At 43.6% G+C, this 23,188-nt stretch overlaps 3 protein-coding genes across 4 annotated transcripts; 2 read left to right on the top strand and 1 right to left on the bottom strand.

Moving 5' to 3' along the window:
* The first annotated feature begins 1,454 nt into the window (after window positions 1-1,454).
* On the top strand, window positions 1,455-9,398 carry LOC127602489 (mothers against decapentaplegic homolog 4-like). The gene is made up of 10 exons (XM_052068641.1): window positions 1,455-1,691; window positions 2,650-2,960; window positions 4,755-4,929; window positions 5,014-5,268; window positions 5,742-5,849; window positions 5,932-5,982; window positions 6,061-6,244; window positions 6,793-6,961; window positions 7,699-7,837; window positions 8,871-9,398. The coding sequence occupies exons 2-10, from the start codon at window positions 2,721-2,723 to the stop codon at window positions 9,080-9,082; spliced, it is 1,533 nt and encodes a 510-aa protein (XP_051924601.1). The 5' UTR covers window positions 1,455-1,691; window positions 2,650-2,720; the 3' UTR covers window positions 9,083-9,398.
* Window positions 9,399-10,263: 865 nt separating this feature from the next.
* LOC127602481 (RNA-binding protein MEX3B-like) lies at window positions 10,264-16,734 on the bottom strand. Its single transcript, XM_052068626.1, has 5 exons — window positions 15,996-16,734; window positions 14,465-14,703; window positions 13,944-13,989; window positions 13,033-13,709; window positions 10,264-12,586 (listed from the first exon to the last, which is right to left on the bottom strand). Exons 1-5 carry the CDS (start codon window positions 16,564-16,566, stop codon window positions 12,185-12,187), a joined length of 1,935 nt encoding a protein of 644 aa, XP_051924586.1. The 5' UTR covers window positions 16,567-16,734; the 3' UTR covers window positions 10,264-12,184.
* A 1,954-nt stretch (window positions 16,735-18,688) lies between these two features.
* Window positions 18,689-22,944, top strand: tmed7 (transmembrane p24 trafficking protein 7). 2 transcript variants are annotated; one of them, XM_052068658.1, is made up of 4 exons: window positions 18,689-18,814; window positions 19,076-19,288; window positions 20,859-21,104; window positions 21,701-22,944. In XM_052068658.1, exons 2-4 carry the CDS (start codon window positions 19,127-19,129, stop codon window positions 21,935-21,937), a joined length of 645 nt encoding a protein of 214 aa, XP_051924618.1. In that variant the 5' UTR covers window positions 18,689-18,814; window positions 19,076-19,126; the 3' UTR covers window positions 21,938-22,944. The 2 variants fall into 2 exon arrangements, with proteins under 2 accessions (XP_051924618.1, XP_051924619.1); XM_052068659.1 differs by lacking the exon at window positions 18,689-18,814 and adding an exon at window positions 18,840-18,863.
* The last annotated feature ends 244 nt before the right edge of the window (window positions 22,945-23,188 follow it).

Here is a 23,188-nt window from a genome sequence, read left to right as displayed (position 1 = left end):
CGGGCCTGCGTGGGCTTTCTCCGGGTGCTCCGGTTTCCTCCCACATTCCAAAAACATGCATGGCAGGCTGATTGAACACTCTAAATTGTCCCTAGGTGTGAGTGTGAGTGCGAATGGTTGTTTGTTTCTGTGTGCCCTGCGATTGGCTGGCAACCGATTCAGGGTGTCCCCCGCCTACTGCCCGGAGACAGCTGGGATAGGCTCCAGCACCCCCCGCGACCCTAGTGAGGATCAAGCGGCACGGAAGATGAATGAATGAATGAATAATCTATACAAAAAAATCCAAAACACGAACGAACATCACACAAAGTGTATCTGTTATAGGTGTAAATCTGTGGAATGATTCTGAAACGGACCAGTAAAATGAGTAAGTCTCTTGCTGAGATTAAAAATGAATTCGAGAGTAGTACAAGACAACTACACAAATCAGAATTAAGATGATATATTCGATACACTCATGAAATATAGCAGTACATCAGAAATACATTGATGAGATTATTTAATATATTAATGAAATGTAGCATCCATTATGAATATGAGAAAATCGACATATACATGTGCTCTAAAGAGTATGTACTGTATTTACAAACCTAATGTTGTAAAAATGTATTAGTACAGCATACATAAGGGTAAAAGCATTTGTTGATATTTAGACTTTCTTTCCTATTTTGAAAAATTATCAATTCATATATAAGAAGGGGTAGGACTCGGGGTAGGTTTTTTGCTTCTTTCTACTCCTTTGAACACATATTTGTGATGATGACTATTTTCTTTTCCTTTTTTTATATCTTACCTTCACCTTTTGCCAATTTATTACCAAATTGTATATTTTATATGTTCAATATACAAAACAATTTATCAGTCAGTTCAGTCTGTTAAGTGGGTTGGCTGCAGGGATCTTGAAGGTCCAGCAAGTGGCAGTGGTCAGTGACACAGTATCAGCACAGTATCAACACAGTGTGTCAGTGTGTCAACACGCCTCATGAGGCCTCATGGACCCATCACTAGCTACTGTCATGTTTGTTTGAGTCCTGCGTTGGTTGCTGTTTTTGTTTGCTACTTTGTTTAGGAATTAGTTTTCTGTGTTTTATCAATACACGTCTTCAAATACACCATGCTCCTCTCTCCTGCCTGCTTTTTCTGGGTCCACCACCACCATGCAACGTGACAGCAACAATCAGTACGAGAATTTATGCACGTGTGACGGAAAATTGGTTAGGACTGCACGACTGTCCGTGTTTTGTTATATGTTTTGTTTATTATTTTACTTTATGTAAAACTGTTTGGTTAAGCGCTTTGTTACAGCTGCCGCTGTTGTGAAAGCGCTATATAAATCAGCTTATATTGTATTGTACTGTATTGTAATTACAATTCAAGTTGTCATTTACCTCCTATCCACACGGGGCGCTGTTTGATTATATGCACTGACTACTAAAAGCCTAGCACAAAACAAAGACGAAGAAGTGAATGCACTGGATGAGAACTTACCAGAGGAGAGCTGTGATTTTTTTTCTCCCCCTTCTTACCATCCGGTTTAAAGGAAGGATTGTGCTTTTCCTTTTATGTTATTTTTGAACTGAGAACACTTGGTTGGCCGTGTGAATCTTAAACATCAATTCAGCCGAAGAAGGAAGCGACCTATACGACGAAAAAAAGGAGCTGCCATAGCAGCTAGCGCCAGGTTGCGGAAAGTAAGTGTTGGCCTAATGCACTGATAAAGATAACACGGTACGATCAATAAAACGGGCATCATTCAAGTGAACCAATAATGCGTTGCGTCAATGTGATGTAAAGCTTGAGCGAGCCTGAACAAGGAGTAGCTAAGCTAGTGGGGTTTTTTTTAAGCAGGCGTTGGTCAAAATATGCTAATGAATATGCCTCCTTCCGGTCAGTTACTTTTTAAAACGCTTGGAAATACATTGAGGCCGATGTTTACACAGTTTAAAATATTGTACATCTATCTTTACATTAATCTCATTAATCTTTAAATGTCAGCTGACGCCCTCTAGTATGGGGTTCGTGTTGTACGAGTGAAAGGCATTTATTTTGAAGTGTAGGAGCAAGCTTTTCCTTATAATGTTGCGGCTTTCGGCGGATGCATTTCTTCTGTAAATTCGGCTAAAACTGGCCTTCTTTTTCCAACGTTATATCCATTGGTCTTGCGTTTTTAACAACTTTGCGTTAATGTGGGATGACAAACGGGTTTTGTAACTTCTAAGACTGCTGCAAATTGTTCATATTTTCCCTCCTTAATCAACGTGGCGACGATTCATTAGAATCGGCGACGTCATAGTGTGCCCGGATGTTCGGCTTCTGCCTGTAGTTTGGTGTTTATTTTCCTGCTATTGGCACATCTGCTTCTAAGATACTTACACATACAGGTTCATATTGCAGCATAGCGACTTCATAGATAGCACCGCTGCCTCGTGGTATTGAGGTTCTGGGTTCCAATCTCAGCTCTGGCCTTCTTGTGTGTATTTCTATTTTCCAGCTTCATCCCACATACCAAAAACATGCATCTTACATTCAGTGAAGGCTTTAAAGTGTACATGGGTGTGAGTTTGAGTGTGATTGGCCTTTGTGCCCTGCAATTAGCTGGCGACCATTGGAGATGACTCATAGAATCTGATGTGTCCTATCTCCCATCAGCGTCCTGATGGTGTGTTTCTCGAGTTGAAGAAGCCCACCTGTCGCAGTGTGTCTCATCTTCCAAAGCCGACATGTCCATCGCGAACACGCCCACTAGCAACGATGCCTGCCTCAGCATCGTGCACAGCCTTATGTGCCACCGGCAGGGTGGCGAGAGTGAGAGCTTTGCCAAGAGGGCCATCGAGAGCCTGGTGAAGAAACTTAAGGAGAAGAAGGATGAGCTGGACTCGCTCATCACCGCCATCACCACCAACGGCGCCCATCCCAGCAAGTGTGTCACCATCCCTAGAACGCTGGATGGACGACTGCAGGTGGGTTCAATGGACCACGACGATAAAGTAGCTTCATATAGGTCAAATAATAAATCACAACAATTTACCCTGTAGACACACAGCAAATTTCATTCAGATTGGATAAGGTTTTAAAGTGGATAATTCATCTCTTTTTGGATACAGAGATAAATAGATACATAGATCGAATTCATATAAATTCAATTTTTAATAACTTTGCCACCTATTAAGATTTGTCTGTTTTTAAATCATGGGCGGCCCGGTAGTCCAGTGGTTAGCACGTTGGCTTCACAGTGCAGAGGTACCGGGTTCGATTCCAGCTCCGGCCTCCCTGTGTGGAGTTTGCATGTTCTCCCCGGGCCTGCGTGGGTTTTCTCCGGGTGCTCCGGTTTCCTCCCACATTCCAAAAACATGCGTGGCAGGCTGATTGAACACTCTAAATTGTCCCTAGGTGTGAGTGTGAGTGCGAATGGTTGTTCGTTTCTGTGTACCCTGCGATTGGCTGGCAACCGATTCAGGGTGTCCCCCGCCTACTGCCCGAAGACAGCTGGGATAGGCTCCGGCACCCCCCGCGACCCTAGTGAGGATCAAGCGGCTCGGAAGATGAATGAATGTTTTTAAATCAAACTTAAAAAACTTGACATTTGATTTATTGTGTGTAACATACAATACTGTATATTCATTTTGTTAGGGACATATTTCCCTTTTTTTTTGGGCCCATCAAATCATGTTTTTATGAACGGTTGCATTGGATGTTACGGCCAAGACTAATTTTTCATTTGGGTTGTGATAACTCTACTTCTAAATACCATTAGGACTTTCTTAATATAACAGGTACTGTATGTACTTGTAAATTGTATGACAATTTTTTGACAGCATTTTCCCCATGATAGTTCCAAATTGTTTTTTATGATTGAGTAATTTGGATAATAGAGGTTTATTTTTCTTTGTGTTATTATAAATATTGGTTTTAATGCATCTCAATAGTTTCTTCATATAATGGTCAGACTTTTCTAATGAGAGAGATAGAGATCACTCTTGAGCGGAGTTGGTCTCTCTTCCACTCTAGACTTGCTCAAGGGGGAAAGACGCAGAGGAGATATGGGAGTACTACTTAATTTGTCTTTGAATTGTCTTTTGCAAACACTATTTTCAATCATAAGCAGGTCCCTATGTGCACTTGGCACAAGCACACTCAAGGCCACAGTTTGATGATCGACTTTGTGGTCGTGTCATCGAATTTGCGGCCACGTGTTTTGGACACTTGGGTGAGCAGAGGGGCAGAGCTGTCAACCGATCACCACCTGGTGGTGTGTTGGCTCCAATAGTGGGGGAAGATGCTATTGTGAGGCTTCTTCAAGCCGTGATTTCCAATCCTCACTGGAGCGGTCCGCAGCCGAGTGTGAAGAAGTTGGGATAAAAATTAACGCCTCCAAATCTGAGACTATGGTCCTCAGTTGGAAATGGGTCGGTTCCCTCTCCGAGTCGGGGATGAGATTTTACCCCAAGTGGAGGAGTTCAAGTATCTTGGGGACTCGAATGAGGGCAAGATGGAGCGTGAGATGGACAGGCGGATTGGTGCAGAGTCTGTATCATCTGTCATGGTGAAGAAGGAGCTTCCTCGATTTACCAGAAGTCTAAAAAATTAAAGTCATATCATTTGATTGAAAGAAAGTGATTTTATACTAAACATGAGGCAAAAATAGCATTTATACTTGGAAGATGTCAATTCAAATGTCATCTGATGATCCCATGAATTATTATTGTTATAATTTTTTATTTATTGATGTAGTTTGTGTGTACCTTTCCTTCCAGGTGGCTGGACGCAAGGGGTTCCCACATGTGGTCTATGCCAAGCTGTGGCGCTGGCCGGACCTGCACAAGAATGAACTGAAGCATGTCAAATACTGTCAGTATGCGTTCGACCTCAAGGCCGACAGCGTCTGCGTCAATCCCTATCACTACGAGCGAGTGGTCTCACCCGGCATAGGTGAGACTGTTCATGTTTTTCAATATCATCACTTAGTCTGTGCTCTGAGTGACTCATGATTTCTTGCTAAAACTCCCCCATCAGACATATCAGGACTCAATCTAACCAGCTCCAGGCCTGGCTCAGCGCTGATGGTCAAAGATGAGCATGATTTTGATGGCCCCCAGAGCCTGCCCGCCATGGATGAGGGCCGTTCAATGCAGACCATCCAGCACCCTCCGTCAGGGGGCCGCCCGGGACCCTCCGACCTATTCGCCCCCACCAACATGCTTCCGCCCGCCGAGGCATCCACTTCTGCCTCCACGTCATCGTTTCCCACTGTCGCCACAGGATCAGCTAGTAAGGCTCTCTTTCTCCCTCAAGATACATCTCCTCTTTTGGGATCATCTCTTTAATATTTCCAACTTTGCATTTGTTCAGCAGTTTATATTAGTGCCTCAACATCAATATGTACTGTAAATGCTTTTCATACCTGGAGAAACTGATAAACCATCAATTTCGCTGAATTTATTTTATCAGATTATTTTTGAATGTTTTTTATTTTCGACTGAGTCAGCTGCAGTACATTTTTTTAAAATTCACTGTGGTCACTGTCATCATTGTTGATTTTTTTTTTTTCACCGTTCAAAATGGCATTATTATTGTTTTAGAATTTAGTTTTTTAATGAAAGAAAATAAGATTTAATTTTAACAGGTTCAATAAAGCTTCAGTATGTCATGTTGAATAAGAAGTGTTTCATAAAATACAGAATAAATATTCGTGGTATCAACAAAATATCTTTTGGGCTCTCTGTCCCCCCCCGCAACTTCAGGTGGCAACACCGTCTGGTCAAGGAACAACAGCTTCACCCCCAACACGCCGCACCACAGCAACGGTCATCTGCAGCACCACCCTCCCATGCCTCAGCCGGCACACTACTGTGAGTCGGACAACACGGAAACCGTGCACAGTACGTTTTTTCCAAAGATGGTGATAGTCCATTGCTTGGCTCTCATCCTCAGGGTCAGTCCATGACGAGTTTGCCTTTCAGCCGCCCATTTCCAACCATCCTGGTGAGAACAAAACAATGAATGTAGACTATGACTTTGGTGGCGTTAGTGCCTTAGTTAATAGGTTTATCTGTGTTGCAGCTCCAGACTACTGGTGTTCCATCGCCTACTTCGAGATGGACCTACAGGTGGGCGAGACCTTCAAGGTGCCGTCGTCGTGTCCCATCGTGACCGTGGACGGCTACGTCGACCCGTCGGGCGGGGACCGCTTCTGTCTAGGCCAGCTCAGCAATGTCCATCGCACGGAGGCCATAGAGCGAGCCAGGTAACACCCACTGGCCATCACGCAACCTTTTTTAACCGTACAGGTCATATTTGAAGTAACATTAATAGTATAGTGCTACTTTGACTTGATTCGTTCTCTGACCAAACTCAAATTATTCGCAAGTCAAATCAACTCTCCCCATTTAAATAAATGGAAATGTCAAGGAACATTGCACTCTATGGTATTGTTCTATTTGAAAGCGTACAGTTATAACATAAAAAAGAGTTTTAGCTATAATTTAATGGACTGCTCCTTCTGGCGTGTGCACCCTTCCCACCAGGGGGCAGTGTAATGCCTACATTCATGCATCCTGTTTAATGAAGATTTGATGACCGATCATGGAGACAGTTTGTGTCTACATATTAGGAGAAGTGGGCATTCCGTCAGTCTGTCACTGTTACTCTATTGCATGGACTTCTGTATATGTGCGTGGTAAATTGGATCAGGAGTTTGGTCAGGAATGAATGAAGCTGAGAGATCAAGGGTTACCACTGCACAAGTGGAAATGGACAGTTCAGACCATCAAGTAAATTTGGCTCATCTGTCAGGCTTCACATCGGCAAAGGCGTGCAGCTGGAGTGCAAAGGCGAGGGTGACGTGTGGGTGCGCTGCCTCAGCGACCACGCCGTCTTCGTGCAGAGCTATTACTTGGATCGCGAGGCCGGCCGGGCGCCCGGAGACGCCGTCCACAAGATCTACCCCAGCGCTTACATTAAGGTAAGCACTTCACAACTGATGCTTTCAATTAAAACTTTTTTTTTTACAAGCAGAGTGGGGCGATAGCATTGTGTATACATAAACCTAATTCCAATAAACTTGGGAAGTTCTGTTAAACATGAATAAAAACACAATACAGTGATTTGCAATGTAGTACAAACTGGATTTACTGATAATGTTTTTCTGAAGGGTTACTGAGCCCACGTGGTGATATCCTTTCCATATTTAGGTTGGTTTTTGATGCATTGCTGCCTGAGGGATTCTCTCACACAGCTGTTCACAAAGAGGTGAACCTCACCCCATCTTTGATTGTGAATGACTGAGCAAATTGTGATAGGCCATTCATGGCACCCGCCTGTTCTCAGTTAGCCCGTTCACTTGTGAGATGTTCCAAACCGGTGTTTAATTTTTTTTCCCTTCTCCCTCACTAAACTGCTGCGCATTCAGAAGTAGAAGACAATTCAAATAAATTATGGCGACAACCAAATTTCATTCTTTGCACTTGGTTGCAAGTGGTTTTGACTTCCCCTAAAGCGAGAAACGTGTGATTAGCAACATGACGATCTAAACATCACTGTGCTGTTGTAAAGTCACCTAGGAAAGTAATTTCATCTGTGCCATATGTTACACATAGAGCATATACGACAATAAAAGCTAACTTGACTCGTGGACTGATCATGACAACCGTTGGTGAGCATGAATCTTTTGTCTAACATTGTTGACATATATTGTGCCAGGTGTTCGACTTGCGTCAATGTCACAGGCAGATGCAGCAACAGGCGGCGACTGCTCAGGCGGCAGCTGCAGCGCAGGCAGCAGCCGTGGCGGGCAATATCCCTGGACCCGGCTCAGTCGGAGGCATTGCACCCGCCATCAGTAAGTCTGTACCAGGGTATCTGTAAAAATTCAATTTCACGATCCATCCACAAACTAAAAACATAGTTGTTTTTTTTTAATGCAGAAATAATTTCAGGTGGGTTTTTTTTGCATGTTTGCGTGCATTTATTTAAATCAATACTGATGCTCAAAATCAATACTGATGCTCAAATCAAATGTTCTGTGAAGACAAGCCACCAAATAAATACATTCAGATACCGGTCGTGGGACAGCTGTACGCTCTTAGCAGCGTCCTCGAGGGTACATGGTTGCTCGCCCAACGAGTCTCCATGTTCTTTGTGGGCTTGGAGAAAGCGTTCAACCGTGTCCCTCGGGGAGACCTCTGGAAGGGGATTCGGAAGTATGGGCTACTGAACCCTCTCTTACCGTCTTCTTCGGTCCCTATATCATCAATGTCAGAGTTTGGTTCGCATTGCCGGCAGTAAGTCGGGTTTCCGGGCATGTCCCACCGGCAGGGACGACCCAGTACACTTAAATACGGTTTTAAAGTGCAAACCAATCTGAATAACTCATGTCTTTACTGCAATTTCTGGGAAGGTTTTTATTTGAGAAAGTCTCCAATCGGGTAACTCGGGCTACAATAAAATCTGGGAGATTTATCGTTTAGAGATTTATATGGTAATGAGTAATTCTTCTAGCTACTCGTTTTTACAGATTTTTATTGATTCATGTCTTTTTTTATTCCAAGGATGATAAATAAGAAATTTATTCTTACTTGCAGATCCACTGGCACCTATGCTAAATCATGACTTAACTGTACAATACTTTCTGAAGCTCACATACGGCGTTGATGCTTTGGCGAGACGAGAGGCCTCCATTCATGAAAGTGGCCATTTTAGAAAGGGGAGCTTGCCCAGCGCTGCACTGATGAGTCAGGAAAATTGCTGAGTACAATAATGAACTACCCACTATACACCCTTCCCCACTTCATTGCAGCATTTTACATAAAAAGCTGCGCGGTTAGCCTCCCTCAATTCTCAATGGCTCAATTGTGGCGCACATTTGCCCGCAGGTCTGTCGGCGGCAGCCGGCATCGGTGTGGATGACCTCCGCCGCCTCTGCATCCTGCGTATGAGCTTTGTGAAGGGCTGGGGGCCCGACTACCCTCGGCAGAGCATCAAGGAGACGCCATGCTGGATCGAGATCCACCTGCACCGCGCCCTGCAGCTGCTGGACGAGGTGCTGCACACCATGCCCATCGCTGACCCCCAGCCACTCGACTGAACTCCTCACAACCGAGGGACTCATTTTGCTTGTTGGTGTTCTCGTCGTTCTCGTCAGGTGGGTTTTGACGGTGCTGTAGTGTGAACCCAAAATGACACATTTCATTTGAAAGGACAAACAGGATCGGTCAGACTACTGGACTAGACCAGAGTGCTGTGTTTTCCACATGATGAACATTCGTGCCCCCGCCCCCTTGTATTTACCAGCCACTTCATTAGGTACACATGCATAAATAGCTAATATAGTTTAAAGATATTTTCACAAGTATTGGGGAGTATTAGGGCCACATTGTAAAGAGAAGAAAAACATTTTTTTTTACAAAAGGTGGATATTCCCCTCCCAAGATGTTTGTCCAAGTATGACGTGATTTTAATTAAGTCGATAAAGTAATATGAGGATAAAGTTTGACTTTTAATGGAACAAAGACGCAACTTTAGATCCTCTAAACTTTATCCCGATGAAATGCGTCAGCAGTAGTGAAATACGGCTTAACACTGAAAAGGAGAAAAAAAAAGAGTGCTGTATTCTACACGAATAAAGTTTAATTTATTGCCCAAGAAATAAAGCAACAATATGTAAATTTTACAAGAGAAATATAATCTGATTTTTTTTTTAAAGGTGGGAAAATTGTATCTTCATGGGGACAAAATGGGACTATTGAGAGAAAAATGTTTGCATTTTATGTGGAAAAAGATGTATTTTCGAGTACCGATAGTTTGAATTTTATCTGGAAAGCATTATGGAAAACAACAAACTGGTACTATGACGATGTTTTTAATTTTCCGAGAATAAGACGGAAATATTACAAAATTAATGGAGTGACATGACAAGAAGTGAATATTTTACTCAGTCAGTTTTGAAAAAAAGTCAGATGTACAAGGAAAAAAATGTGATGAAAATATCAGACTTTCACTGAATCCCCCATCACACCATCACCAGCTCCTCAGGAACTCGCCAGACTTGATGAATCAATAGTTAAAAGTATTCTGAGAATTACAGGTAGGTGACTGTTTAAAATGGAAAGCCAGAAAGTTTAATATCTCATGAGATTGTGTGTACCTAATGTTGTGGCCAGTGACGTATCATTTTGTATATTATCCGTTCACAATACCAGCTGTAAATCTACATTTCGCTGCAGTTTTGATACACTATTGATTTTTTTTCTTCAACTTTTTATCAAATTTTTGTTTGTTTTAGCACTTTACTTACTTAGCTGTGCATTTGTATTGGAACACTAAGGATGCCATTTTGTTTCCCACTTTTTCACCCACATAACGCCTGTTGTTTCTGTTGCAGCTCGTTGGACGTGTTTTTTTTTTAATCGGGTGTATGTAAATAGAAATATGTATCATCTTTGTAGTGCATGCTCATGTCAGTGGTCCCGCATTTAAACTCACTCACGTTACATGAATAAATCATCAATGATACAATCAAGAGACTCAATGTGGCTTTAAATGAAACCGTCTTTATTAAGTAACTTTAATATCAGAAAATAAAACTCTTAAAATTCTCTTTACAGCAAATATATAATAATATCAGTGCTTTGGCCGCAATAACTTAAAAGGCCAGTTTATAAAATATAGTCCTACTTTTTTTAAACTCCTTACTCCACCCCATTTTGATTTGAGATTTATATATAGGTATGCCATAAGACTTGCCCCCTACATATACATAAAGTAGTAAAATTAGCACAAAAAACTGCTACTAAAAAAATGTACACTTTCTTAAACACGCATTAGCAGGCAGCTCATATCTTTAACGGTTTAATTGTACTTTATTACATTTCTTTTTAATCAAACGCAGACATGCTTGTGCACGCACATTCCATATTTCCAGTGGTGGCGTTCCGACAAATCTAACTACGAAGCGGAGAAAGCATTGCAAATTCGTTTATCGCCCGCGCAAAAAAAGGTAGAAAAATTAAAATCTTATTGTAAACATTGGAATATAGATACTTTGTCAGGATACGTATATATTTAGAATATGAAATGTAACAAAATAAAAATTAACTTCTGTATATCTCAGTCCTTAATACAATAAACCGAGGGTTGACCGTGTATATTGCATTCACCCTCATCGAAATAACATAAAAAAAGGACGGATAAAGATTGGAGGGGAGAGAACCTGGAGGTTTATTTTGTGCGGCTTAGTTATGAAGCAAAAACTAAAAAGTCGAGCCCCTCCCAAAAAAATAAAACGGAAACCAAATAATTTAGTTGTGTAGTGTCTACATTCCAGGCACTTTCCCCTCATAAATGTCCGACAACAGTCCCATGCGTCCAAAAAAAAAAAAAAAAAAGATTTTGGGGGTGTAAGGAATGGATAAACATAGTCCCCCCCCGCCCCTGAGTCCCAATGAAAAAGTACCATCAAATCCCTCGTTTTATTTCCTCGCTCTGGTTTTCCCAACCCAGGCGGACTCTTGCATAGGCCTGGTGGCAGAACGAGGAAATTGTTCGTACGATTAATTTTAAAAATAAAATCTGAACACTGGAGAACATTCGAGGAGTTGTTCCTACATTTACAGCAGTTTTTGTAAAAGGAATGTTAATACTAAGTATGCACACAAAAAAAAAGTGGAAGCAAAAAAAAAAAGTGTTAAGACTTTAAACCTGATGTATACATTACATCAGTCGAAACGCAAACAAAAAAAGGCCACGCTTTAGGTTGTTTTTGAAGCAATCTGATTTTTCTTTCGGAACCTAATTTCAGGCACGAGTTTTAACTGTAAACGACTTTGATCCTGGCGTAGTGACTCCCAGCAACCTGGGAACTACCGGTAGCTAAAAAAAAAAAGGGCAACGAGTTGACACCCAGTGGAGTGTAAAGAAAGAAAAGGCGGGTTTTCATGCCGCTTCAGTATAAGATGTGTGAATAGATAATACGACTGGTTAATACGATACGGTCGGGAGTCTTGCCGTTTGTAAACATGCTCACTTGCACCCCCTACGGAGGGTGACGGTTATGAGAGTCGGCTGCAAATTCCGCCCCCTCCAAAAAAATCAAAATAAAAAAAATAAACCAACAACAAAAAATCAAAGGTGGCTAAAACGTTTGAAACATTTTCTGGTCGCTACATTTGAAGATTTGGCCGTTCGCCAGTCACATGTTGCGGAGCCGGAGGGCCCGTGTGACGGGCGACAGGCACACGGGGCAGGTGGCATCGGGACACTGGCAGATTTGGGCGGCACATTTGACGCAAAAGAGGTTGTGGCCGCAGGGGACCAGGGTGGCCACAGCCCGGCCATCCAGGCAGCGAATGCACGCATCAGGGCCCGGGCGGCGGCCCTGACCCACTGAAGCACCCGCCACAAAGGCCTGGGAGGGCTCGGGCGGCGACGAGGACGAGCTGTCACCAGAGGAGGAAGAGAAGGCTGAGCAGTAGGAGGGAGGGCGGTGGCCACCGCCGAAGGGAGCGCGGAGCATGTGCAGCGCCTGGGGGTGCTCCAGGGCGTCGGCCCCGGGGAAGGTGGGGGAGAGGCGGGGCGTCCCGGGCTGACTCGTCTGGAAAGGTCAATGACAACAACACAAGGTAAAACAAAAACATCCTTCCTTCCTTCTACATGGCCCGATTTCAAGGCTCAATTTCGGTTTTCAAGGTTCAGTGTTTCAAGTCTGGGCAATGGTTTGAAATGGCGGTCATGGTTAAGGCTCCAAATCCTGGTTTTGATTTTTAAATTGTGAATTCAAGCCTCAGTTTGCATTTAGGGTTGTAAACAAATTAAGGTTGTAAACAAGGGTTATCGTTTCAAACCAAGGTGAGGGTTCTAAACAAGTAGCAGGGGTTCAAATTCGGCTCTCATGCCATAATTAGGGTTTCACATGGTCACCTCGACAGGAAGTGAACAAGGACAAAAACTACGGAGAAAGTGTTTGGACAAGGTTGAGTTCAGGGCTCTGTGGTGCTCCCACTCTAAATTCATCCAAGCTTTAATTCAACCACCACCTACCTGTACAGGCCGTCCGTCCAAGGCCTGAAGACTTTGGTGGTCCACAAAGGGGCTCCAGTTGTGCGTCGGCGCGCCACCCGTGGAGACTGTAAGTGGTTCGAATCCCGATGAAGAGCTCCCGCCCGCCGCCGCGTTAAGCTCAGAGTCTCCGAACCAGAAGCTCGTGGCCCCTGGGTTGTCGTCGTTGCTGCTGTTGTTGTTGTTGTTGGAATTCGCATTGAATGAGCAAGTGGGACTGAAGTCAGCCATGCGGTTGGCGGCGCCGCCGCTTCCTCCATAGAAGGAGTCGGTGGAGCTGGAGCCGCTGCCCAGGGAGCTGGAACTGTCGTTGCGATAGGTGGAAGAGATGCGACCACCGCCGGCCGCATTAGCCCGCTGGGTGCTGCCGCCGCTCAGGTTCGTCTGGAGGAGGCCGCCGGCGAGGAACCAGCCGGCTTCGCCGCTGTTATCGAAGCTGACGTCCGTGCCGTTGAATTGGAAGTCGTTGTTGTCCGCACCGGGTGCCTCTACGCCACCCCCGCAGTTGCCCGTGCGCAGGGCGATGTGCGCCTCAATCTCCTCGCGGGCACGGTCGACATTCTCCGGCATCCCCGTCACCTCAAACACCGGCTCCTTGTCGCGACTCGGTGTTACGATGTAGGTGTGCGTCTGCTGCTGGATGCGCTTGATGGTCGCCCCTGAAACGCAATTCACATTTTTTTACAGTGGTACTTGCAAGTGCCCCGATTTAGATTTACATGACTAGCTGCCGCTTGGTTTATGTGCTATTATCAATGGGGACAAGGTGAACGGCTTTGAGCAAACTGCTCTCGAGAGCAGGGCCTGTTTCGGTCACCATCATAACCATCACATTCAATACAATGACAAGTCTTACTGCAGGTTACTAATAATAGAAACTTGTAAATACGTACCTTTTGGACCCACAACCAGTCCGACGACACGGTATGGCACCCTCACCTGCAGAAAAATAACTGTTTTTTTCCCATCCATACATTTCCAGAGACAGAACAATTCATGTTCTTCCACGACACGGCAGAAGCTACAAATAGCCTTAAACAACTGCAATTTCAATTCAGAGGTTGCGTACAACCAAAGCATGCCCAGATCTGACGCCGAGTAGCTTAACGTGAAAGGAAATTCAGAAATCATTACTTCAGTCATCTCCTAAATATATATATAAATGACTAATTCTTAAGTACAGATCCACTGGCACCTAAGTGTGTGCACGATCGCGTAAATAAGGGTCTCAAAATGGCTGGTCGGGAACGAGTTAATGGCATTTCAACTGGTGTAAACTGAATGTAGTTTTTGTCAAATTTGTTTGGTGGTGTGTTATGAGATTTTTTCTATGCGTGTACTCTGGCTCATTCAAGGTTGTAAAACACAGCTGGAATGAGATTCTAAACAAGAAGGATGCACTATCGTCCACTACCTGAATGGTGGTCTGTCCGGGCAAAGTGGGGATCCCCGGCCCGGACGCCACAGACAGAGAGCCCGCTTTGTTCCGGGATGCCCGGATGAGGGAGAAGTGCTCGGCGGCTGACAAAATCTCCCGCTTGGCCATGCATACGTCTTCCTTGCGTCCAGTCACAACGAAAACCGGCTGCTCGCCCCTCACCGGCGTCTTGATGTACGTATTGGTCTTGGCTCGGAGTGCTTTAATCTTACAACCTGGGTGAGAGAATTTTTTAAAAGGGCTTGATTAGTGGTAATTAAATGTTCAAGAGTGAAGAAAACTGTCTGCCGGCTGCACATGTTCATTCAGTAAACACGGAAGTGGCCATACATTGATTACAGATGTTACAAATATGGTTTTAAAATTATAAATTATAATTTCGACTCGAGGCAGAAATTTTTGCTGACTTAGCTTTTTTTTCCCCCAGCCCTACATTTAATATTTCACAACAGTTTTGTTTCAAATATTTGTTTGGGCACACTTTTTTTTATCTAACTCTACAACATTTTAATTAAAACATCCTAAGAACAGTTTTTCATTTCAACATGTTTTACTGCAGCGCTGATCTTGGCCGACTGCACGACTGTACATCGTGCTAAATCTTTGAGAACCTGTAGGTTTGAGTGATACAGTCATGATTTTTCCATGATGGTAATAAGTCAAAGTTGACTTGCAAGTTGTAGCTCTCAAACACTAATGCCATTTCAAGTGGATTAAATATTCCTTTCAAGCTGTGGTTGAGTCCAGCCATTTCCTGTTGTTGTGTTAACACAGTGTGCACCCTCCCCCATCAGCAGGCGCACCAACAGAGCCCTTTAATCATATGCACACAAAAAAACAACACAAAACTCACCAAAAGACAGACGTAGAAGCAAACTATATGGTCAAGAATACGTGTGTTCTATGTTGAATTGAACGTGGCAAATGATAGATCTGCCCACGCAGAACTACAATGAAAAACTATACATGGGGCTGATATGGCAGAGCAACTTGCGGTCTTTGAAGACAAAAGAAAACACACAATATATGGATAAAAACATCGAGAAGAGACACAAGAGAGCAGGGAAAGAAAATGACGACTCCACTGGGAGTGTCTGGTGGTTCATCAACAACTTTCTTTGAAAGCTTTTCAGTCGATGTTGGTTCGAGTCGGGCGGCGCTGAGTTGACCCATTTTGGAGCCAAGCTAACTAGGCTCGCCGCAGTCCTGCAAGCATCAACGTCAAAAAACAGCAGAAAACAAAAGGTGTCAAGTCTGAGAAGTATGTCATAGGGGCATTCGAGTGGTGGCAACTTGTCTGTGATGATGAAAAACAATTTCGATTCAAATAAAGACATTAAACATGTGTTGTAACATGCTAATTACAACAATAAGTTACGAGCTAAAAGTTAGCTTGATTGATAGCACCAACACGGCCCAATTCCAAGATCATCGCACGGCTCGTTTTGTAGAATTTGTTTGCTCCATTATAAGCACGCTTCCTTTAAAGTCTTTGAGAAACACTCACCCTGTCGGCCCACGATCTCCGCGACGTGCTCGGAACTGGGCACGGCCACGCATTCAGTCGTGTTGACACTTTTCCGGCGAGCTAGGAGCGACGCCTCGGCCTCGAAGCAGCCACCGCCCGGCTCTCCGCAGTACACGCTGGTATCATCCCCCCCTTCGTCTCCATTGTATAGCAACACTGTCTCCACATGCTCCAAAGCTGACGGCATCGCCGAGCCAGCCTGCCCCGAAGAATGCAGATATTGATGGGCCTGCGAAAGCAACGGGCTACCCGACGTGGTTGGAACTTGTGGGTCTTCGTCCTCGGGCGTGACGTTTCCTTCGTCTCCCGAACTTGGTCGATGCTGCAGTGGCTTCAAGTCGAGGACCGTACCGATTAGGTTAAAGCGGGACGCCGGGATGAGGTGGTGGTGGTATAAGGCTGAACTTTCATCCGATTGCTCGGATGCCATCTGACTTTGGGGGCCAAGGTGCTCGTCGAGGCCCATGCCGGCGAAAGCGTGCACTAGCGGCGGCGGCGGGACCTCGGATTCTCCCTCGTCGGCCTCCAGCAAAGACGTGCTGCTCGGCATCGTTGAACAATTTCGTCAAGAATATGAAATCCGTGAAAGGAGGAACAAACAAACAAAATGCGAACAACAAGCGACCAGCGCCAGGTGGCTGAAATGTGTGTACTGTGTGGCTTTTGTTTTGTCTCGACAGTTTCCCCACGAGCACGTTAATCTCGCTCAGTTTTGCTCTCGCGAGAGTTGAATTCTGGGTCAAACGACGCGTTCCTGTCACCAGCTCCACACAGACACTTCAGGTCACGTCGTCTTGAATGGATTAAGTACTTGTAGCGATACAGTATACTGTTTTGGTTAAACAGCGATGCCATAAGTACGCACAGTCTGAACATAAGTACACGGTCATGTAAAAAGACTTAAAATGTAGCCTATTTAAGTACCAAAGTAAAGATTTGCTATAAAAAAAATTATAAGAGCGTTTATTTTGATGACTTCGAGAGAGGAAAAAAGCTTTTCTGCACACAAAATGTCCTTCTTTTATTAACCTATTAGTACTCAGAAGAAACAATGAATGTTTTCAACCAATAGCATAACAAAAAAAGAACTAAATATATTATACTGTAATGCCCTTCAATGCGGAAAGACAGATGCACGCAATCGCTGATGTAAATCTGTTTTTTTTTAATAAACAAAGAGAGCAATACAAGTTATTCTCGATTATACAGTGTGTTTTTTTTGTGCAAAGATGGTGGTATTTAGGCTGGCACAAGACGCAACACATTGGCCACAAATAATTCTTGTAGCCGACAATATCAAACACAACTAAATAAGGCCATGGATGGGGAATACCTTGCTTTTCCAAAGCCATTGCTTTTTGTCATTAATGCTCTCTGGTTCACAATCCCCGCGACCCTAGTGAGGATCAAGCGGTACGGAAGATGAATGAATGAATGATGAATGGTTCACAATCCTCATTGTTGATGCCCTCTCAGTTTTGTTGTTGTTTTTTTTTTTTTTTGCCTAAAAGGTCCTCAAGACCTTAGCCACGGTTGACTTTATGTTCCTCAAGTCAATTTTGTTGACATCTGTGGAGGTCGGGAAGGAAAGTTATGAGCCTACTTCGACAAACTAGTAGGTGTCGGGAGTACAGATATCTGCTCTCAAATGAAGTAAGAGACGTAAGAAGTTATCCATCCATCCATCATTTGAGTTGCTGTCTTGTCCAGGAAAACCAAGACAACGAAAGTGTTTGTATAATGAGATTTATTTCAGCTATAATTAATGGGGAAACAGCATTTACAAATCTGTGATGGAATGACTCCCCGAGCATCAGGGTGCTCCCCAATACAGTAATTGATTCCCAATCCTGGGGTATGATATTTTAAAGTACATAAAAACATAGCTAATAAATTGGTTAATAGACGTTTGTTCCTTAGGATCTTAGAGCACTTGCTTAATTCATTTGTTGCAACAATGTGATATATTGGTTCCGTATGATGGTAACTGACAACTGTACTAAGTCGATGTTTTAAAATTGTTCAAAATTAGTTCATGAACCAAGAGAAATCCTTTACGGTTGTGCGTACACTTAATTGGCGGCCACAAATTATACAATACAATACAATACAATACATGCTGATTTATATAGCGCTTTCACAACAGCGGCAGCTGTAACAAAGCGCTTTACAAAACAGTTAACATAAAGTAAAATAATAAACAACACATAACATAAAACACGGACAGTCGTGCAGTCCTAACCAGTTTTCCTTCACACGCTTTGTTGTTTGAAGCAGCTTGAGATGAAAGAGGAGAGAATCAAAGTGTCCTTTAACCAGTGGATCAGAGATGTCATGCTCAAAATGTGCACACGTCGGCTACAAGCTACGTTTCAGAGTCAACAAGAAGCTGTAGCATCCATTGACGAAAAAAGAGATTGGTTCACTTCTCCTGTCCCATGGAAATCCATTTCAAAATTATAATTTTGTGTTCCCGTTATAGTGCTGAGGCCACAATTTCGACTCCACCCCCCCTCCACCCCAAAACAAACAAATAAAGAAAAAGCAAATCACATACATTTGACGGTCATATAAGAAATGTTACTCCGTTGGTCCATTGAGCTTTATCGCTTAAGATCTAACCGGCCACGTTGGTGCGGAGGCGTCAAATTATGTCATGTAATGGGGGCGTCCCCATATGTATTTCTGACCAATGAGAGAGAGGTAGAGGCGGGCTTTTAGTAAACGCAAGCCAATAGGCATGTCCGGGTTGTAATAACGTTTCATAGAATTAGTCGCATCCGGGTGAGACACCAGAGGTGAGTGGATAACGGCATTAGAAAGAAAGTATTGATAAATAACTGCAAGGTTGTAATTTTGCTTGTGGTAAATTCTAAGTGCGTACAAACTGTGGCGTTGAATGTCCGCCGGTTTTCGTGCTCATGCGCTCTCGTTTCTATGACGCCGAGGCCAGACAGTAGCATGTTAGCATTGAGCTAATTCACCGCTAATGATTAGATCCGGGTTTGCTCTTTTTTTGGTCTTATTTCCTCCATTCACGACTTCTCTTTTCCTCGCAGGCCCCTCGCCCATTTTCCTATTTGACTTGGGTTCTAGCCCTTTAAAAGACAATGTACAGCTCGTTGCAAGTGATGTTACAGGTGGCGTGGGCCCAGCTCCTCCTGTGCGGCTGGGCGCTGGGCACCGAGCTCACGTTCGAGCTGCCCGACAACGCTAAACAGTGCTTCTACGAGGACATCACCACTGGAACAAAGTGTACGCTGGAATTCCAGGTGAGTAGGTTCGTTTATTACGCGGTTGACTCTACAAACGGAGGGGGGGGGGGGGACTATCGTGGTTTACGACACAATTACCTTCTTATGGCAGCGACGTAGCCGAAGAATTAGTACGTTAGTCTGAACGCAGTCTATCTGTCCAATCGCAATTATTGGCGGTTCACCCTTTTGAACGCGCATATTCATATTTGATTTCCAAGATGCTAGGTTAGCAGAGGAATAGCGAAAGTTATTCACTGGTTGATAGATTCCAGGATATGTCTGCGGAAAGGCAGGCGAGGTTCCTTGTGGGGTTGATGTCCGAGAAAGCAGGGCGGCAAACTTATTTGCGCAGAAAAAGGTCCGGACCACTATTGGTGGAAGTTACGAGCTGATCCGCTGCTAATGTATAGGTGCACTATGGTAGGGCTAAAGTCAAGTTAAAAAAAATATTTGCAGTACTTTGTTCCACATCCTCCCACTTGTGTAAACATCGTGTTTCAAGTCACACTTAAGCGTTTGTTAAAAAAAAAGAAGCTGCATCCACACCAGAATTTCATCAGTGTGGTTTTTTTAAAACCCATTTACAAATACGTGCAGTCGCACCTCTCACTGTGCATTGTTCCCACCGATTGGATCCCCCATCTGCATCCTCATTGCCTTGCTGTGTTTCGACACTGACTACATTTACATACAATACGATACAATACAAAATGCGTTCCAAATACGCATTCCATATGCGCATCTGCACTCCGCGCCAACGCTCCTTTCCTCATCCTCAACTTCCGCAGCCATCCATCCAGCCGCACCAACGCTGACTGACAAACAGCGCCGACATCTCCATTTAAGTCTTGTGTGACATGCAGTCACTGTTCTGGTTTAGGTCAAAATTTTGTTTTTAAAAACCTGAATAAGAACATAATTGGGATTTTGGCCGCATGTACATGGCCTTAAAAAAATCAGATTACTGCAAATGTTCAGGTTTTAAAGAGATTTCTTAACTGCATGTAAACGTAGGGTCACATAAAAATCAATAGGTGAACTGATAAATTATAAAACTAAATAACAAATGTTGCTGGTGTGTGGGAAGAGGTGTGGAGAACCACATGTCCCTCGCTTTCATAATAAATATTTTGCAGCACTTAAAACGCTACTTTTCTGTGCTATCACAAGAGTGGAGAGCTGGGCACGCCAAATGCAGATCCAGAGAGAACCGCAAATCCCTTTGGCCGGCGTTTTCAGAAAGCTTAGTTTTTAATGAAAAAAATCTGAGGACAGGTGAATAACAGCCCAAACAGCAGAAAAATATCTCCTGTGAAAAGACAAGTCCTGATTAAAAACTAGCGTACATGTTACCATGTCTGCGTCCTATAATACAGTGCGTGTTATGTATGTGTTAAATACAGAAAGGGCACCCGTAACTGAAACTGCGCCTCCTAATGCGGTGCACTGTAGGGTCGTGAATATACAGTAATGCAAAAAATGGCAATTAAAAAGCATAAAGTTACTACTTCGGTGCTTTTCTGACAGTCATCACTCACCATCACAAACTGTAGTTGTGGTTATTGCCACTCCCTTCTTTCTATAGGTTGTGACTGGCGGCCATTATGACGTGGACTGCCGCCTGGAAGATCCGGAAGGCACAACGCTCTTCAAGGAGATAAAGAAGCAGTACGACAGCTTCACCTTCACCGCTGCCAAGGACGGTGCATACAAGTTCTGCTTCAGCAACGAGTTCTCTACGTTCACCCACAAGACGGTCTACTTCGACTTTCAGGTCGGAGATGACCCACCACTCTTCCCCAACGAGAACAGGGCCACCGCCCTCACGCATGTGAGTTAATGATAACTATCCGTCCAGTTTCACACTTGTCTTTGTTTGGGTGCTGGATGAGCGAGATCCGATTGCAGCCGACTGTGGGCGATGGGCATGGCATTGCACCAATGCAAAGTGATTCCTGTTTTTTTTTTTCATCTAAAAGGCCATCAAACATTCTGTTAATTCGCATTCAGATAATTTCAGTTTTGAACTTCCGCAAAAGATGAGTACATCTATTTTCTACATGCTCCTCTGCTTTCTGTGTCGAGGCTTAAAATCACGTATTGTCTTTGCAAGCTGTATTGCTAATCAATGAGGAGCAACTTTCTAATTTTAAGCAGCAGTTTTTTTACAAGTTGATGCTAGGAACTTGAAGCAGGTTCCCATCGTATTCCGACTTCTTCCCAAATTCCTAAAACATGCATGTAAGTTCCCATGAAGAATTGTGGTTTGCATGGGCCCTGCGATTGGATGGCACCCAATCCAAAGTGTACATCCACTTTCAAAATCAGCTGGGATAGGATCAAAATTCTACCATATCTTGCTCCACTCGAGATATTGTGTTTGAAATGATAAATTCCCATCTGAAATATCCCGTCTGCATCTTTCAGTTGGAGTCAGCCTGTGTGTCCATTCACGAGGCACTCAAGTCCATCATCGACTACCAGACGCACTTCCGCTTGCGCGAGGCGCAGGGACGTAGCCGCGCAGAGGATTTGAACATGCGTGTGGCCTTTTGGTCCATCGGCGAGGCCTTGGTCCTGCTGGTGGTCAGCATCAGCCAGGTGGTCCTGCTCCGAAGCTTCTTTTCCGATAAGAAGACCACCTGCACCCGCGTTGGATCGTAACCGCCTGTTGTCTTTTTTTTTGGCTTGTCTTCATACAGCGGCTTAGAACAGCAAAGAGATTTGGATCATTTCACACATTTGTTCAGATGCTGTTTAAAGATGCTGTATGCAAATAAGTCTTCTTAATAGAGATTTGAGTGGTGGACGTACACAAAAATGATTGTGCTTTTAAAATCTACTACTGAACACTGGTGGCAAAAGTATGCCCCTTCAGTATTTGAAATCATTCGTTTTTTGTGTGTGTGTTCCTCTTTTAACGTTGTCCTCTGTTTCTGATTTATAAGTCGCTTTCAGTTAAACTACCTGGGGAATTTAAGAAAAAAAGGGAGGGTTCAGGTCATGCCAGCTGCACTCGCACATATGGACGTCCGATCCCCAAATACTTTCTCTTTCTCAAAGGCTGTAAAAGTACCGGTAGTAATCTGTAAATCTTAATGCAACGCAAAGTAGAAATCACAGCGTCAAATTGCTCTACAGCTTGTGTTGGAATTTAGTCGCATGTGATTCCAGTACTTTTGTGACGATTTGTGTTACTGTTACATAGTCTGCCTTTGCTGTTCACAAATATAAACTGCTTTAAAGCTTCAGCTGAACAGTTCAGTCACAATTGTGGTAATATTTTCAGCAGAAAATGACTTATAATGATGCTCCCAACATCCCAAGTTGGTTTATAATGCATTTTAAAACGGCTCATGTGTGCCTGTACAATGAATTTTGAAGTCCATTGCATTTTTGTTTTTTAAATCCAGTCTAGTCAAAATCAGATGATTTGCAAACTACCGATAATGCATTTATTTCAAACCGATGATCAAACTTAGTAGTTAGTCGTCTTTATGATGCAGTCCTGCAAAGCTAACCTTTCCTTGTGATTTCATAAACTTCCTGTTTCATGTCGGTTTTACATTTTTTTTCCTCTCTTTTAAATAATGAAAACATTATGTTCCGTGGGCACTCTGGGGACGTGTTAAGTTATTCGAATGACTGAATAAACGCTCAGTTTAAGTGTATTTACTGTGAATGTCGTTTCTTACATAAACTACACATTTTTCATATCGGAGGCCATTTGGTCTTATAAAGTCCTCCGAGAGCAATGCCAAATATGTGACAAAAAATCCCTTGAGTGTTTTAATCTCTCTATGCTGTAGCTGTCTATGGCCCTCATGCTGTAACTTACCCCATCGTGGTGGGACCATGCGCCTTGGTTTACAATGCAGTCTGGCCGAATTTGTGCTCAAGCCGAAACGTAGTCAT

The sequence above is a fragment of the Hippocampus zosterae genome, chromosome 6 (assembly GCF_025434085.1).
Source record: "Hippocampus zosterae strain Florida chromosome 6, ASM2543408v3, whole genome shotgun sequence".
Lineage (NCBI taxonomy): Eukaryota > Metazoa > Chordata > Actinopteri > Syngnathiformes > Syngnathidae > Hippocampus > Hippocampus zosterae.
This window is presented reverse-complemented; position numbering and strand designations above follow the sequence as displayed.

Excerpts from the sequence above, each read along its gene's own strand:
- tmed7 (XM_052068658.1), top strand. The coding sequence starts at position 19,127 with ATGTACAGCTCGTTGCAAGTGATGTTACAGGTGGCGTGGGCCCAGCTC. Across the intron at positions 19,289-20,858 it reads AGTGTACGCTGGAATTCCAG|GTTGTGACTGGCGGCCATTA; the intron begins GTGAGTAGGTTC and ends TTCTTTCTATAG. Across the intron at positions 21,105-21,700 it reads GGGCCACCGCCCTCACGCAT|TTGGAGTCAGCCTGTGTGTC; the intron begins GTGAGTTAATGA and ends TGCATCTTTCAG.
- LOC127602481 (XM_052068626.1), bottom strand. The coding sequence starts at position 16,566 with ATGCCGAGCAGCACGTCTTTGCTGGAGGCCGACGAGGGAGAATCCGAG. Across the intron at positions 14,704-15,995 it reads GGAGATCGTGGGCCGACAGG|GTTGTAAGATTAAAGCACTC; the intron begins GTGAGTGTTTCT and ends TCTCTCACCCAG. Across the intron at positions 13,710-13,943 it reads ACTGGTTGTGGGTCCAAAAG|GGGCGACCATCAAGCGCATC; the intron begins GTACGTATTTAC and ends ATTGCGTTTCAG.
- LOC127602489 (XM_052068641.1), top strand. The coding sequence starts at position 2,721 with ATGTCCATCGCGAACACGCCCACTAGCAACGATGCCTGCCTCAGCATC. Across the intron at positions 5,269-5,741 it reads TGTCGCCACAGGATCAGCTA|GTGGCAACACCGTCTGGTCA; the intron begins GTAAGGCTCTCT and ends CCGCAACTTCAG. Across the intron at positions 6,962-7,698 it reads ACCCCAGCGCTTACATTAAG|GTGTTCGACTTGCGTCAATG; the intron begins GTAAGCACTTCA and ends ATATTGTGCCAG.